Source organism: Zingiber officinale, chromosome 7B, assembly GCF_018446385.1.
Source record: "Zingiber officinale cultivar Zhangliang chromosome 7B, Zo_v1.1, whole genome shotgun sequence".
Taxonomy (NCBI): domain Eukaryota; kingdom Viridiplantae; phylum Streptophyta; class Magnoliopsida; order Zingiberales; family Zingiberaceae; genus Zingiber; species Zingiber officinale.
Window position 1 is genome coordinate 120,308,798 of NC_055999.1, and position 14,649 is coordinate 120,323,446.

At 36.2% G+C, this 14,649-nt stretch overlaps 3 protein-coding genes across 5 annotated transcripts; 1 reads left to right on the top strand and 2 right to left on the bottom strand.

The window, feature by feature from the left end:
• Positions 1-273: 273 nt before the first annotated feature.
• On the bottom strand, positions 274-4,474 carry LOC122007334 (probable glycosyltransferase 2). 2 transcript variants are annotated; one of them, XR_006118884.1, is made up of 3 exons: positions 2,933-4,474; positions 1,034-1,083; positions 274-895 (listed from the first exon to the last, which is right to left on the bottom strand). XR_006118884.1 is itself a non-coding variant. In XM_042563188.1 (1 exon), exon 1 carries the CDS (start codon positions 4,359-4,361, stop codon positions 2,985-2,987), a length of 1,377 nt encoding a protein of 458 aa, XP_042419122.1. In that variant the 5' UTR covers positions 4,362-4,473; the 3' UTR covers positions 2,714-2,984. The 2 variants fall into 2 exon arrangements, 1 of the variants encoding a protein (XP_042419122.1); XM_042563188.1 differs by lacking the exons at positions 274-895; positions 1,034-1,083 and having other exon boundaries at positions 2,714-4,473.
• Positions 4,475-5,052: 578 nt separating this feature from the next.
• Positions 5,053-9,410, bottom strand: LOC122007335 (transcription factor TGA2.1-like). Of its 2 annotated transcripts, none has more exons than XM_042563189.1 (10): positions 8,962-9,410; positions 8,697-8,788; positions 8,424-8,629; positions 8,278-8,334; positions 8,040-8,099; positions 7,894-7,971; positions 7,765-7,813; positions 5,604-6,130; positions 5,355-5,500; positions 5,053-5,229 (listed from the first exon to the last, which is right to left on the bottom strand). In XM_042563189.1, exons 1-10 carry the CDS (start codon positions 9,045-9,047, stop codon positions 5,148-5,150), a joined length of 1,383 nt encoding a protein of 460 aa, XP_042419123.1. In that variant the 5' UTR covers positions 9,048-9,410; the 3' UTR covers positions 5,053-5,147. The 2 variants fall into 2 exon arrangements, with proteins under 2 accessions (XP_042419123.1, XP_042419124.1); XM_042563190.1 differs by having other exon boundaries at positions 5,344-5,500; positions 8,962-9,409.
• A 2,097-nt stretch (positions 9,411-11,507) lies between these two features.
• On the top strand, positions 11,508-14,555 carry LOC122007337 (60S ribosomal protein L10a). Its single transcript, XM_042563191.1, has 6 exons — positions 11,508-11,644; positions 11,831-11,870; positions 12,340-12,559; positions 13,037-13,202; positions 13,726-13,931; positions 14,344-14,555. The coding sequence occupies exons 2-6, from the start codon at positions 11,866-11,868 to the stop codon at positions 14,395-14,397; spliced, it is 651 nt and encodes a 216-aa protein (XP_042419125.1). The 5' UTR covers positions 11,508-11,644; positions 11,831-11,865; the 3' UTR covers positions 14,398-14,555.
• Positions 14,556-14,649: the final 94 nt, after the last annotated feature.

The window sequence follows — 14,649 nt, forward strand, 5'->3', positions numbered from 1 at the left end:
GGGCCAACTGTCACATTATATAATTTAGCTGTTGTGGAACCTACAATTAGGCATATTTTTGCAGATCTAGAAGAATAAAACTAGTAATTACTCAACCAACACAGGAAAATCTATCATTTCTGTGAAATTAGAGCTAAATACTTATACCAACTACGCATCAGGAGCCAGGCCAAAGGTGCAGTTTGATAGAGAAAAATCATGATAATCTCATTTCAAAAAAGAAGACGATACACAACAGGTTACATGATATTTTCATGCTACATATATAGATGGCTGAGTTATTTGCTTAATCAGTCATGATGTTAAGCTTCTGAGTTAGTGGCTTTTTTTTTTTTTTTGGTCAACTTCCTGTTTGATTACTTCAATAGTTGGGTACATGCATGATGTCAAGTTCTTGTTCTTTCTCAAAGAGATGCCGAGTTCTTGTCTGAATTCAGCTCGCAATAAGATACTGGTGCTGAGTTCATGCTTTTCTTATCCCAAGTGGTTTGGTTACACCCACAATAAGGCACTAAATGCTGGGTGAGGTCTTGTTCTGGATAATGAGATTCAGTGCTGCTGTTTTTTATTGTTCCAAAATGAGAAATAGGTCATACAAAAGATTACCTCATTCACAGCAAGTGCTGCGACGATAAGCTACTGAGGTTGAGTTGCTTGCTCAGTGGATCCAACAATAAGATACATGCATGTTGAATTACTCCAACAAATAGAATATAATTCATACCGTTGAACCCATGGGTTTTGATGTCAAGTTGTGGTTCTTTCAAGGAAAAGATGATGAATTCTTTGAATCCAATTTGCAACAAGATGCTGACGCTGAGTTCATATGTTTAATCCCTTCTTGTTCGATCGCCCACAAAGCAACATACTATAGAGCTGAAGCAGTTCTCCTTTTCTGCAATAAGATTACAGCGCTGCCGAGCTCACAAACACGATATAGGTAAAGATTAATGATAGAGTTCACCATGAGGATGAAGAGTAAATAAACAATGTTCCATGACTTGTCAAATGATGATTCAGGTGCTACCTGTACCTAATAGGGAACTGCAATCTCAGAATCTGCCAGGTTTTCTCTATGTGAAACTGCAAGATGAAGAACAACAATCATGAAACTGAGAGATAAAAGATTGTTAAGGATTGGGAACTTAACGGACTATATAAATCCAGTTCATGTAAGTGACAACCAAGTTGACAGACATTTTAGGGAAATTGTTGAACAGTATTTCACTAGCAACTTGAACTGTGAAAAATTTCCAGTTAAAGAATTTGAGAAGCTCCTTTCGACTGAATGCAGGCATTTAATGGAAAAGGGAGATCGGCAGGTATGAACTACAGATTGATTTAGAGGATGTGAAGCATGTAATATGAGAAAAATTATAAGTAAATATAAAGTTTGCAGCATCACACACCTCAGAATCAAATGCAGCTTGCAAAGTGAAAGAACCCAAGCATGATGTGCAATCACAACTGTTGAAGAAATATATCGCACTACAGTTCATGGAAACCTCTGCACCAAGGTTTCTGGAACAATTTGCCAGAATTCACAACAAATGGAACATCATCTGGTGTCATTATCTCTTACACTAAGAATATTAGATGAATTCACGAGGAAAACAAGCTTGGCGACTTTATTTGCTAAAACAATATTAACTCAGTTTCTAGAAAATCCTGCTTCCAAGCTATGACAATAAAATTAGGAGGCATTTCCAAACATATATGCAAAGGGCACTTGACTACATTAAACCGTTTGAATCATCGATCAATGTTTAATTAATACAGAAGCATCAGAATCATTGTCGCCTTCATCAATATTCATTGGCCGAAGTACAAAGACAACACAGCAAGAAAAATCGAGATAATTGTCTTATTAAATCATGTATTTTCTCCCTTGATATGTAGTCAAAAAGTTTGCATATTAAACTCAAAAGCAAATTTAGCCATCACTGGGGTGATATACGTCAATATAAATGAATATATGTGCAAAAAGAAGGAGATTTCTTTTAAATATGATAATTCCTTCTCCAACTTTCTTTTTAACTTATAAGTTATAACTGAATCTTCTGTTCTGAGAAGAGCGACTAGGTGGGAATTAGAGCAATAGCTGACATTAGTAATTCCTGTTGTAATGTGACAATGGATTCTATATCATCACATGACCTTGCTGATCATATGGTTCATCTGGGCAAGAGATTGTTCTTAAAATAAAATTTTCTCGAATTCATGTGATTGTTAGGTATGTTTGAGAGACTGTATAACCAAATTCTAAGAGATTCAAAGATGAACTGTACATATAGCTGTACTTTCCTTCATCAAGTATTATACATCATGAAGCAAGAGTGAAGTAGGGTTAATCTGGGGCCATTTTGCAATCTCTCTTAAAAATGTACATGAACCAGAAGCTGCTGAAGACAAAAGCGAACACAATGGTCCAGTTTTACAAGACCATGGAAAGGGCAAAATATAGTGTGCCTAAAAAGGAATAGACAGGAATATTGTCTTGGTGAAGCACACACAGCTCTATATCAGACAAGACTAATAGGTAAGAGAAAGGATTCCACAGCAGACCAAAGTTGTCCAGACAAATCACCACCCTTTGGCATTAAGAGATTGAAAAACCAATTCTTATACTTCCGATAAACATATCACATAATTATTCATCATTAGTTGATAAATATATACAAGTATTAAGTTATAAATCATTTTTTGAGGACAATTGTCATTGAAACATGTTCATCATCATTACAGGATGTAAAATAAAACATATTGAGGTATTACAAAAGAAACCTTCCTTCCCTTGATAAAAACTCTAAATAAACTCGAATTTTAAAAGTTCAATTTACCTTAAGATGCAGAAAAATCTGATCTAAGGCTGGAACTCAGGCTACAAGAAGAAGCTACAACATCAAATGGAACGAGAAAAAACATGGCAGACCTGAGATTTTGTAGAACAATAGTCCATTAGTCCCATAGATGGCCTGTCTGTCTCACCCTTTGGTTTCTATCTTAGCTTCAGGATTAAGCTGATTCAAGAATTCCAATGGCTTTTCTGTCTGCTTCTTAGTCCTCTTAATCTTATGGGTGGTCAGGTTTCCATGAGAAAACCCATACATTCTGAGCACTTGGTTATCTGCAAAATTGAAAGCTCTCTCCATGTTTTTCAAGCATCTCTCCACAGGGTAGTCTCCATAGCTACCACAAGGCTTGCAGCCAACAAAATGAGTTACGAATGGCCACCTCTCGTCCCCTAGTCCGGGATGATGCTTCTCCATCATTTCCTCAAATTTCTCCACCAATCCAGTCCAAAATCCATGAAGGTAATAGGAGTTTTCGATGTAAACCTTGTCTACCCACCGATTCTTCTGCGATAGCAGTAAGTAAATGAGCGCCGATTGATCGTCGGCCTCGAACGCCGGCCGACCCTGCAGTTTGGCAGTCAGTATCTTTCCGGCTTCATCTCGAATCGGGCCTTTTGGCCCCATCGGCGCCCACGCATCAAGCAAATCGAGACTCCACTGGCAATTGCGCAGCAGAAAGCTGCCGGTGTTGAGGGCAATCCAGGAATTTTTCTCAAAGAGGAGATCGGGATAGCCATGGATAACGAGATTGTGAGAAGCATATCGGTCGAGAGGAATCTCGAAGGCCATGTCGGTAAAGAGAGCGTCGCTGTCCATCCACCAGATCCACTCCAACTCCGGGTGCGCGAGCATCAGACGGCGGATCAGCGGGAGCTTCGCCCAGTACCCTGCGAGCTCCTGGTCTAGATGCGCCATATTGTAGACGATCTCGATCCCATGGATGCGGCAATAATCGATCTTGTTCTTGGTGCCCTTCAGAAGGTAATGGTCGCCAATGGCGTTGTCGCATGGGTTGGGCGGCGATCCAGTGACAAGTAAGGTCCTCGGCTTGCCGGTAGCGATCCGGTTCGGGAACCCTGGGTTCTCGGTCAGCCACCGCCGCCGCTGCTCGTCCCAGTCGGAGATCTTGGAGCCGAGGGTGTAGTTGGCAACGGCGTCGAGGACGTCGGAAGAGGTATAGTTGAGAGCGGCGGCAGCGGAGTTAAATCCGAACGGGATCTGGTCGCCCTCGTCCGGGTCGGAGTCCGAACGGATCTCGCGAAGGATGCGGTCTATGTCCTCGACAACCTTCTTGTCGGAGTCTTCGGAGGCCTCAGAGCCTCCGCCGGCGCCGATGAGGCTCCCGATGCCAACGGTGCCGCGGAGGACGAGAATGGTGACGACACCGCAGAGGACGGTGATCTTAAGGTTGTTGAACGTCTTGCGGATCTGTCGGCGACGGGTAAGCCTGGAGCGGGCGGGGCCGGGGAGGTCTCTCGCCGGCGTCGTCTTGCCTTCCTGCCTCATCACGGGATTCTTCTTCGGCGGAGGAGGAGACGACGACGCCGCCGATAGGTCGTCAATGACGTATTTGTTCTACCTATGCTGATGGCAATTGATCCTCTAACTCACCGTACATGAAACGCGCCATTTTGATTGGTTGTTTCTTTCTCTACGTCCACTTTAACAACGTTCACTCCTGTTTCCTGTCGCAGTCGGTGGATGGAAATCCTCCTAGAATTGGAAGGTCAAATATTTTAGTGTTAATTAATAAAAATTTACCAAAACTTTAAAAAAATACATGGCGAGGAAATTTTGATGGGATGAGACTAATGATCTCTAAAAGTAATCGGTATAAATTTAATATACCGTATAAATTTCAAAAAAAAAAAAAACTCTTTTCTAATTGAAGCACTCTTATTTCATTTCTTATCATAAAAAAATAAATAAATAATTTGTTTGTGCAAATATTAATGACGTAAAATTTAATTTTGAATTTAAGATATTAATTTAATTGATTAAATTAAAATAGAGGTCATTAGTCAATTGCTAATCTCCATCACACGTGATTGATGGATTTGATTGTACATCGGCTTTTCGATTTTATCAAATTAATTAAATTTTCATCAGTTATAAAAAATTGATTTATTATATTTAATAGATTAAGTTTGTTTTTATGGCATTTATTTGGGGCTTAAAACATTTACATATATACAGCTATAAAAATGTTTTTGCAAACTGTTGCTCATGGTCAAGCACGATAATACATAATTATACTTTCGATCACATAAATAACATTTCGATTTTAATTTCTCAGTAGGGTGAAAAATGAACCGGCCGCTCCGGTTGATGAAGAGTCTGCAGGGGCGGCGTAGAGGCTCCGATCACCGAGTCCCTACGATCGATCAATATAAAGGATTAATTAATTAATTAATGCAATAGGCGATCGAACTTGGAAGTAAAGAATTATTAGAGTAAGAAATTAAGCTCATCGATGGCCGTCTTCAACCTTCAACTTACTGCTGAGGCGGCCGAGAAGCCCAGAGCGAGCTCAGGGCGCGAAGGCGGGTGTAGTATTCTCCGATCGCCAGGAAGCATCTCGCCGCTTGCCGGACGGTCAGAGTCCGGCGCAACTGGTGGATCATCTGCTGTCTCAAGTTGTCGGCCTGCACGTGCAGGTCAATTAGTATTCACCGCCGGGGGAAAAAAAATAAGATGATCGGAAAGTCGATCGGCCGGCAGGAATTAATTTTATATATTCTTAATTACTTGGCGGACGAATCCTTCGAGATTAGCGAGCTTGTCGAGCGCAACGACCATCTGGTTCATGTAGTTTCCGACGTCAACGGTGGAGGTGTCCGTGCTGAGAGAGGCGGCGCCGCCGGCGACGGTGTCGATGAGGGAGCAATGGAGCTGGAGGAGGCCCTGCGACAGCGCCTCCTCCGCCTGGTGCGACGACTGCTTGAGATTGCACATCCCCACCAGTTGCTGCTCCGTCAATGGGTCCAGCTGAGGGATGAGGACCTTGAGGAGGTCGGAGGGCCGGAATCCGCCGATCCAGAGGAAGCAGCGCTCGGCCGGAGTCATCCAGGCGCCGTTGAGAAGGTGGAAGACGTCGGAGTTGACGGTGATGGCTTTGAGGCGGAAGAGGTGGTCGTAGTTGGCGATGCAGTCGTCGAGGATGGTGCTGAGGTTTCCGTCGGGGAGGCGAGAATGGAGGGCGGCGCGGAGGCCGGCGATGTGCTTGCAGTTGTCGTCCAGCCACCGGGCGTATTCCACGTCGAACATGGCAGCTCCTGCACCAGACTAGACCATGAATTTATTTTTAATACATAAAAAATAAATTAAATATTATTTTAAAATTACTCTTTATTTTAGTATTTTTTAAAAATATAAAAAATTTATTTTCTAAAGCTTAAATGGGGATTAGAGCATCAATAGTTACCTATCTAAATATTTTACTTTAAATTTTTAATATTATAATTAAAATTTTTTTACATTAGCTACCCTATCTATTCATTAAATTTTATATTTATGAACAATAATTTTTCAAATTTAATGAATTTTTTCCATTCCTTAAATATTATGCGAAGAGAGAAAAAAATAAGGAAAATGATTATAATGTAGTAAAAAATGGATATCTAAATTTAATAAAATACTTTTTTTTAATCTTAAATTATATATTTTTTATAAAGAAGTTGGTGTGAATGATCTTATAATACTCGTTTAACATCCCTTACTATTATAAGTAGACATTAAAATGTTCAGTCACATGGAGGAGGATGAACACCGTCCATCTCTTTCCTATTTTTTTATTATTTTTCTTTTTTTAAACAGTAATAATATATCTGATTATTACCTATATTTTTTCAACCGTTTGGATTTGTATTTTATATTATTTTGTTTATTTATAATTTATTTTAATTTAATTCGAATTAAATTTTAAAAAAAATAAAAGTACCATATGGATATTTTTGAAATAAAAAAGATGATGTGTTTTTGTCAATTTAATAAAAAAAAAATGTCATAGCTATGAGTAATTTAAGCCAAAAACTACTATAATGGATATAAAATAAAGATATTTTAGGATTTATTTATTTCAACAGGAAAACAAAAATAAACGGTACTATTTTTAAAAATTTACCCTTAATTAGTTATAATTGCATCCAAATTTAGCTATGGTAAACACTCATGATGGGTTAGAGCATCTATAATAAGGAATATTTTGAAAGAATATATATATTTCTCTAAATATCTTCAAAATTTTAAATATTAAGAGGATATTATGGTGCAGAGTTTTTAAAATCATGATCGTACTTAATATCTTTATTTTTTATAACAAAAAAAATAAAAAACATATTTAATGATATAATTTGAAATATTTGATAGTGGGGGTATTTAATAACTGGACCTCCCAAATAGTTAGTTTGTGAGATATTGAATGGTAAAATTTAAGATATTTAAGGAATAAGATATTTGAGTGAATATATATTTAATAGAAATATTCAATCTTATTGTAGATGCTGGTTGTATATATAAACATGAACATAATAATAAATGAAAATATTAAAGAGAAAGTCAAAAATAATTTTTAAAATGTTATATTTATGAAATGTAAATTGTACAAATGTGCATATTAAATAAGAAAGATGAATATTAAAAAAAGATTTAATTAATAATAATAATAATAAAATAAGATAAATTTATTTAAATATAAATGATAATATAACATAAGATAAGATAAAATTTAATGATAAAAAATTCATCCCTGACTAGTAAGTGACAATTTGATTGTTATTATTCTAAAAACTTTCTAATAGTAATGGTTATTTATTGTCGTAAATCTCAAATTTAAGATATTTACACAAAGAGAAGCTAATAGAATCATAGATAGGAGCAAAGTGAAAAATCTTTATGTGATTTTTATTACCTGAACTAACAGCTCCATTTGCACTCCCTCCTACCCCCACCATGAGCCCCTAATTAACATCAACAAATCAAAATTTACTCAATCAAAAACTAACTAATCCACTGGATTATTAATTAAACCATCTAACACCTGTGATTTAGCTCTTTGGAGTTCTTGCTCAAGCTGCTGAAGCCTTATCCTACTCGACTCCAATTGTTGCACATAAGCCTTGAGATCGATCAAACAAACAATTATTCCAAATTACTAGTAGTTTTTTGTAAAAACAAAAAAATCACCTTTTTTCTCAGTCTGCTCTTCTTCGCTGCCTCTCTATTTTGAGCCAAACGCCTCAGAGTCTAATTAATTAATTAATTAAAAAATCAAAATTAGGCAAATCTAAATCTCGCAAGTATCTTTAATATGTTTAATTAATCGCTAAAGCAGCTTTCGTGGAAGAATAATATTCCACACTTTGTTTAATTTAGTGGAGAAAGAAAAGTTTAATTAAGAAATTAATGATGATGGATTAAGAACCTTGGCATCGAGTTTCTTTCCACCTTTCCCTGTCATTGAACCGGTCATATTATTTTTCTGAAAAAACCCAAACAATTTGAAAATTTTCAGAAATCGACAGAGAGATTTGGGGACGACCACGGAACAATCGAACAGTGGTACGGTACCTTGTCTAGAGGTGAAGGCCGAGAGCTTTCACTTGTCGTTGTTCCTGCTGATGCTGCTGCTGTCGCTGCAGCCATGAAGGCGGCGCCGCCGCAGCCGGCGGCGGCGGAGTCGGAACTGCTCCTGCAAGTCTCTACCTTCTTCTCAAACCCAACAAAGGGTCTTACTCTGGTTGGCCAGGAAGGGAAGATCTCGAGCGTGGCTGCGCCTGCAACAAACAAGAACAGGAAAGACATCAATTGAATCGAATCAAATCAAAACAAATATGTTCTTACAGTTTCTGTCTCCGGCGCTGCTGCTCTCCCTTAGCTGCACGAGGGCCTCCTCCAGCTCCCCAAAGTATGAACCTCCTCCCCCTTCATCATCACTGTTCGGGAAAAAGGAAATTAAGAAAAATATATGGAAGCTTTGTGGATAGATTTTTGTGTGTGTGTATGTATATATATATATATATAAGAAAACAAGATGATCGATTGATAGTGCGGTAGTGCTGATCTATTCAAAAAGTTTGAGCGGAAAAAGGTGAAATAAAAAATATACAAGAATCTGGCTATAGCTTGAGATGAAGGTCCAGGGGCAGCAAGATGAGCAGTTGCGGTGGCTCTGTGATTTTGATTATTTGCCATCCTTCTTCGTCTTCTTTTTCTTCTTCTTCACATGCATCAGTGTTGAAGAGATCAGGAGGAAGAAGGTAGATACCACGCGAGTTGCAGGTCTCTGAAGGTTCGAGCTTGGAGGTCGTTCATGGAGGTGTTGAGATTGAGCAGGGCTTTGGCAGGAGGAGGCAGTGAGTCCTCTGTGACCGACTGCTCGACCTCATTGGACCTTGAGAAATATAAAAAAGAGAGAGAGAATTGCTAGGAGGAGGAAAAAAGATTAAGAAAAACTGAAAACGGACGAGTTTTTGGAGCTTCTGAATTTGGACAAATGAGAGAAGAATAAGTTTAAAGGCAAAAGAAAAAAACAGTGAGTGAGACTTTCATCGCCAAGAACCAAAAAAAGAGGGATTTTTAGGGGCTGTACTTCAACAACGACAATAAAATTTTAATTCCACTAATAGATAAAGTCATTAGGTGATCTTTCTATACGAATTTTATTCTATTTTATTATTATTAATGGAGTTTTTTTTCTTCTACTATGCATATTTTTTATAAATGAACGTATTTGATATTTTTTTAGTCGGAATCCATAATATTTCATTAGATTATTCATGAATAATCCGTCAGCTGAATATGAATCAAAACTCTTATTACTTTTATATAAATTTTAATTTAAATACGCTCAAATTAAGATTTGAATAATTTGAACATAATTCAAATTTAGTTTGAATCAACATTTTAGTCATTCAAATTGAACTTTAGATTGAGCCAAAATTGATTCAATTCATTTACACTTTTACTCTCGATTTTTCCTGATATTTTTATTTTTTATTTTGTTTATATGTGAATTTGTTTTTTAGATTTTACCTAAAAAGTCTTATATCAATGAAGATATTTTGAAACTTTTCCTTCAACTTTAAAGATGTATTCATTCCTATCCCAAACGACTAATTGCTTTTCTCCCTTTTAATTATCCTACATAAAATATCTTTATAATTAGTTCACATCTTATTGCAAAGACTATTCTAAGTGCTTAAAACTTTCGGTTAAGAGTAATTTATCATCTCTTATCTGAATACTAATTTCGTTATGTTTAATATTACTATACTTAAATTTCATATTCAAAACATCATACCTTGTTGGATCTAAAATAAAAGGGAACTTGATGAAGCCTTGTTCAAAAGATCATCTTGGTTCTTAAGTTAGGCAAGATATTTTTACTCTCCAATATGAAATTTCTAGCTTCGTCCCGTAGACAAGTATTATCATGAATATACTTGGAGTTCTTTGTTAGTCGTGACCCTATTGTAGTATTACTCAAAATAGAAGTGCCGAAGTGAAAAACAATATCAATATTATGTATAAATGAGCCAACTGGCTGTCCCACTCATCTAATAATTAAGAATTAAGCCTAGATTTATTTGAGATTATCCCTAATTATTTGTTCATAAGTCAACATCCATCTAAATGTAAAATGCACCCTTGTTAATTAAATACAAGCAGCAGCAATGTTGTTTAGGGCAGACTAATTAAAGTAATTAATTAACTTAATTCGATGCATTAGGTGGAAGGAGATGTGGATTTGATGCAGCTTCCACACAAAACCACTTGCTCCATAAACTATTAATTAGGTATAGGGAAAGTTTCATTTTGACCCTTAAAGTTTATTAAATCATATAAATATTAAAAACATATACCGGAGATAGCGAATGAAAATGTACTTAGCCGAGAAGAACTTGGGATCAACTTTATGTGCCTACTTATGTTAACTCGACTATGCTAAATTATCGCGCATCGATGTAGAACACTTTATGTTCTATCTTATTTTTTAAACAAAAAATAAAAAAATTATGAAATGAATGTTAAGACATTGGTCCCTAACTCTCAAAAAATATTGACAAAGTTAATAAATATTCTTGTTAAATAAGACAACATGAACACAATCATTATGCCATGCTTTCGACAAGGCAACAAAGAGCACAAAAAAAGGGGCAACAAATAGCATTTTATTGCAAACACAATTAGTACTTCAAAGGATAATTAAATCATGATAAATCATTGAGGAAAGCCATAATGTTGGATGAAGAGCAATCATACTATTCCAATAATTGAGTTCTACTCCAATATTTAACTCATCAAATGTTAATTACATTAATAATTAGATCAATCATTTTATTTATTTGCTTTTGTTTTTTTATAAAGGGAGGCTTGCGGTCAACCATGGAATGAAAACCCTATGTTGTTTATGAGTTGAATAAATTATTTTATTTTATTTTAATTTAAATAAATAATAATATACATATATCTTACATTTTTTATGTTAAAAAATGGCTTCTTAACCGTTGTAGACATAGTGCCCTTTTTGGGATGTTTTCGATAAATTGCAAAGATGGAAGGGCTTTTTAAGGATTGTCTATCTTTCTGCAATATTTCGGCCAACTCAAGGCCCAGTCCGAGGTCAAATGGGAATATGTCCGTTGGATTTGAATCCGACGGTAGTCGGTGCTCGGCAGGGGAAATTCTAGGGTGTACACAGGATCGCGTCTTCGTTAGTTTATTTTATACTCTCGCGCGCGCTCCCAGAAGCAATTCGGCGGCGATCTCGTTCTACCTTCTTCCTCGAGGTACGTCTTCCAAGTGATTCGTACCTTTGGCGATGCTTGTTTCTCCAATCCATTCTCGAACAAGCTCTGTTGTTTAGTTAGCTGTCCAATGTTCCGATTTTCATGTTCCTTTTTGTTGCATTTTTTGTATAAAAATTTGTTTTTTTTATGGATGAGTTCATCTCTTCTTTGTATTTTGCTTTGAAGGGTCGGTCGAAAGAAGGAAGGCGTTCACGTGAAAAATGAGGTAGTTTGAAGCTTCGATTTAGTTATCTTTAGATGTTTAATTTTAAATTGTTGGAGGTTGTGTGTCTAATCACATATATCGTGAGCCACTAAAAGTATTATCGGATTCCTTTCTAGAGATGGCACTTTTATCATGCACCACTATGTATGCATATATGATTATCTATATAAAGAGACATTTTATTCCCTTTAGTACGCTTTGGAATACAGAAGATAAGATGGAAGGACATCTTTTCTATTAGACAATTGTTCTTCATGTTTGATTGCTTTTTTAGGTATTTTCAATAATCTTAAAAATTCCCAGTTTGTTTAATCTATTTACATTCTATGTCTCACTGGGGTAATGGGTTGCGAATCACTGATTCTTCACTTTGTATACATTTCTTTAAGTTTTGAGTGGGCTTAAGTTCATCAAATTTTTTATTTTTTATGTTGGAATAACTTTTTTTCATGAATGTTTGTTACCACAGCAAATTGCAGAGTGATGTTCTTAGGGAAGCTATCTCTCAGGTGGTTGGTGATTCTCGAGAGAAGAAGCGCAACTTCACTGAAACAATTGAGTTACAAATTGGTCTGAAAAATTATGATCCTCAAAAGGATAAGCGATTCAGTGGCTCAGTGAAGCTTCCGCATATTCCACGCCCTAAAATGAAAGTTTGCATGTTGGGTGACGCACAACATATTGAGGAGGTATTCATATTGGAATATTTTGTTATACTGTCCCCTCTAGATCCTATTACTTATTTCTCTCTGTAGATTGGCTAAACACCATGCTTAAAATTTTTATATTGTCTTTAAATACCATTATAATAGAATTATAATTCATATTGGATGTGATGCTGGATGTTTTATTTTTGTCCACTGTTCAGATCCTTAACATCTGTCATCTGAAAAAATAACTGCAGTTAACTTCAGTTGCATATGTATTATTTTATGCATACATTTAACTGGAAAACTTTTCCAACACATAGCTTTCTGCAGTTGGATGTTCAAAGTGTCAACGAGGAATAGTAGTGATTTGTATGCATTGGAAATATATTCTCCATTTGAATTTGCACATTCAAAATTTGTGTTGTAGGGATTGACTTTTGAGAGCACATTCGGCTGCTACTTTATATTTGTCCTCATCTTTCATTCAATTTTCTGTAATACTTTTGTCACTTCCAGGCAGAGAAGATAGGACTTGATTACATGGATGTTGAAAGTTTGAAAAAGATGAACAAAAATAAGAAGCTTGTGAAGAAGCTTGCTAAGAAGTACCATGCTTTCCTTGCATCAGAAGCTATCATTAAGCAGATTCCTCGTCTTCTTGGTCCTGGTCTTAATAAGGCAGGCAAGTAATCTTTCTTTTTAAGACCTGTTGGTTTGTGATAGGAAAACTATAATTCTCAATGGTTGATGATTTTCAGAAGAACAATTCTTCTTCTTTTTGTCTCTTTTCTATGCTTCTACAAGAAAATTAATGATACTACACATCATCCTTCTGTATTAAAAAAATAAAAGTGCTAGTTGAACAGGTATTATATATTTAAACCTGACTGAAACTATTTTCATTTCAAATGCTTTATTTATCACAATGCATATTGAAAAGAAACTTCTTTTGTGAGGATGATACTTTGGTTCTATTGACATGATTCCAATCCATGATCACATGGAAACACATAGCATTTGATTTGTTAATGACCATTTGTAGCAAGTTGATGAATTCTTAGTTACTAAATCTATACTTGTTTCCTCCTCATTTCCCTTCAACTATTTTTTTCTGAGTTTGAAGGTTGCAACAATGGGATATGTATTCCTTTTTTTTATATTCTTATTTTTGTTACATTAATATCTGTTTATTTATTCTATTGCAGGGAAGTTTCCCACATTGGTTTCTCACCAAGAGACTTTGGAGTCTAAAGTCAATGAGACGAAGGCAATGGTGAAATTCCAACTCAAGAAGGTCCTTTGCATGGGTGTCGCTGTTGGCAATGTTGCCATGGAGGAAAAGCAGATTTTTCAGAACGTGCAAATGAGCGTGAATTTACTCGTGTCGTTGTTGAAGAAAAACTGGCAAAATGTGAGTTCTCTCTACTCTTTGACCACCCTTGCATTTTAAACCCTTCCTAGAAACAACAACACTAGAATTTAGTAACCTTTTGTTTATGTAGTGCTGAATTTTACACACTCACTATGCCCATGAAATATATCTGACTCTAGTGAACCTTAGAGAAGACACATTTTCAGTAACAAGAATTCCCCGACTAGCTTTTGTCGCTGTCGTGCAGTTGAACCTTTAGTTTTGCAAAATTAGCTATGACACATCTCTTCAGGCGAATTATACATAAATCTGCTGCGTAAAAATTTGACCTTATTGACATGAGGTTGCAATGAAAATCATCTTTTAATGTGCAGTTCGTTCCAACTCTTGTTGTATGCTTTGCTAACATCATCTAGTTTTAACCTTCTCTTTTGCTTTGCTGTGTTCACAGGTCCGATGCTTGTATCTGAAGAGCACAATGGGGAAACCCTATCGCATCTTCTAAATCTTCGTATGCCCGAGTTCGAGCTTGCCGTCTCAAGATCGGACCTTTTAGCTGAATGTTTTTCGGATATCAAAGCTATCTTACAGTTAGTCATTTGTTTGATCAGTCTGAAAGAACAGCAACTATTCTTCCTCCTCAACATAGCTTTCTTTGCTTAACATAGCTTTCTTTGCTTGTTGATTCAGTTATATTAATCAGTAATATATATATATATATTTCAAATGAATTTAAAATTATCTAAAATATGGATTA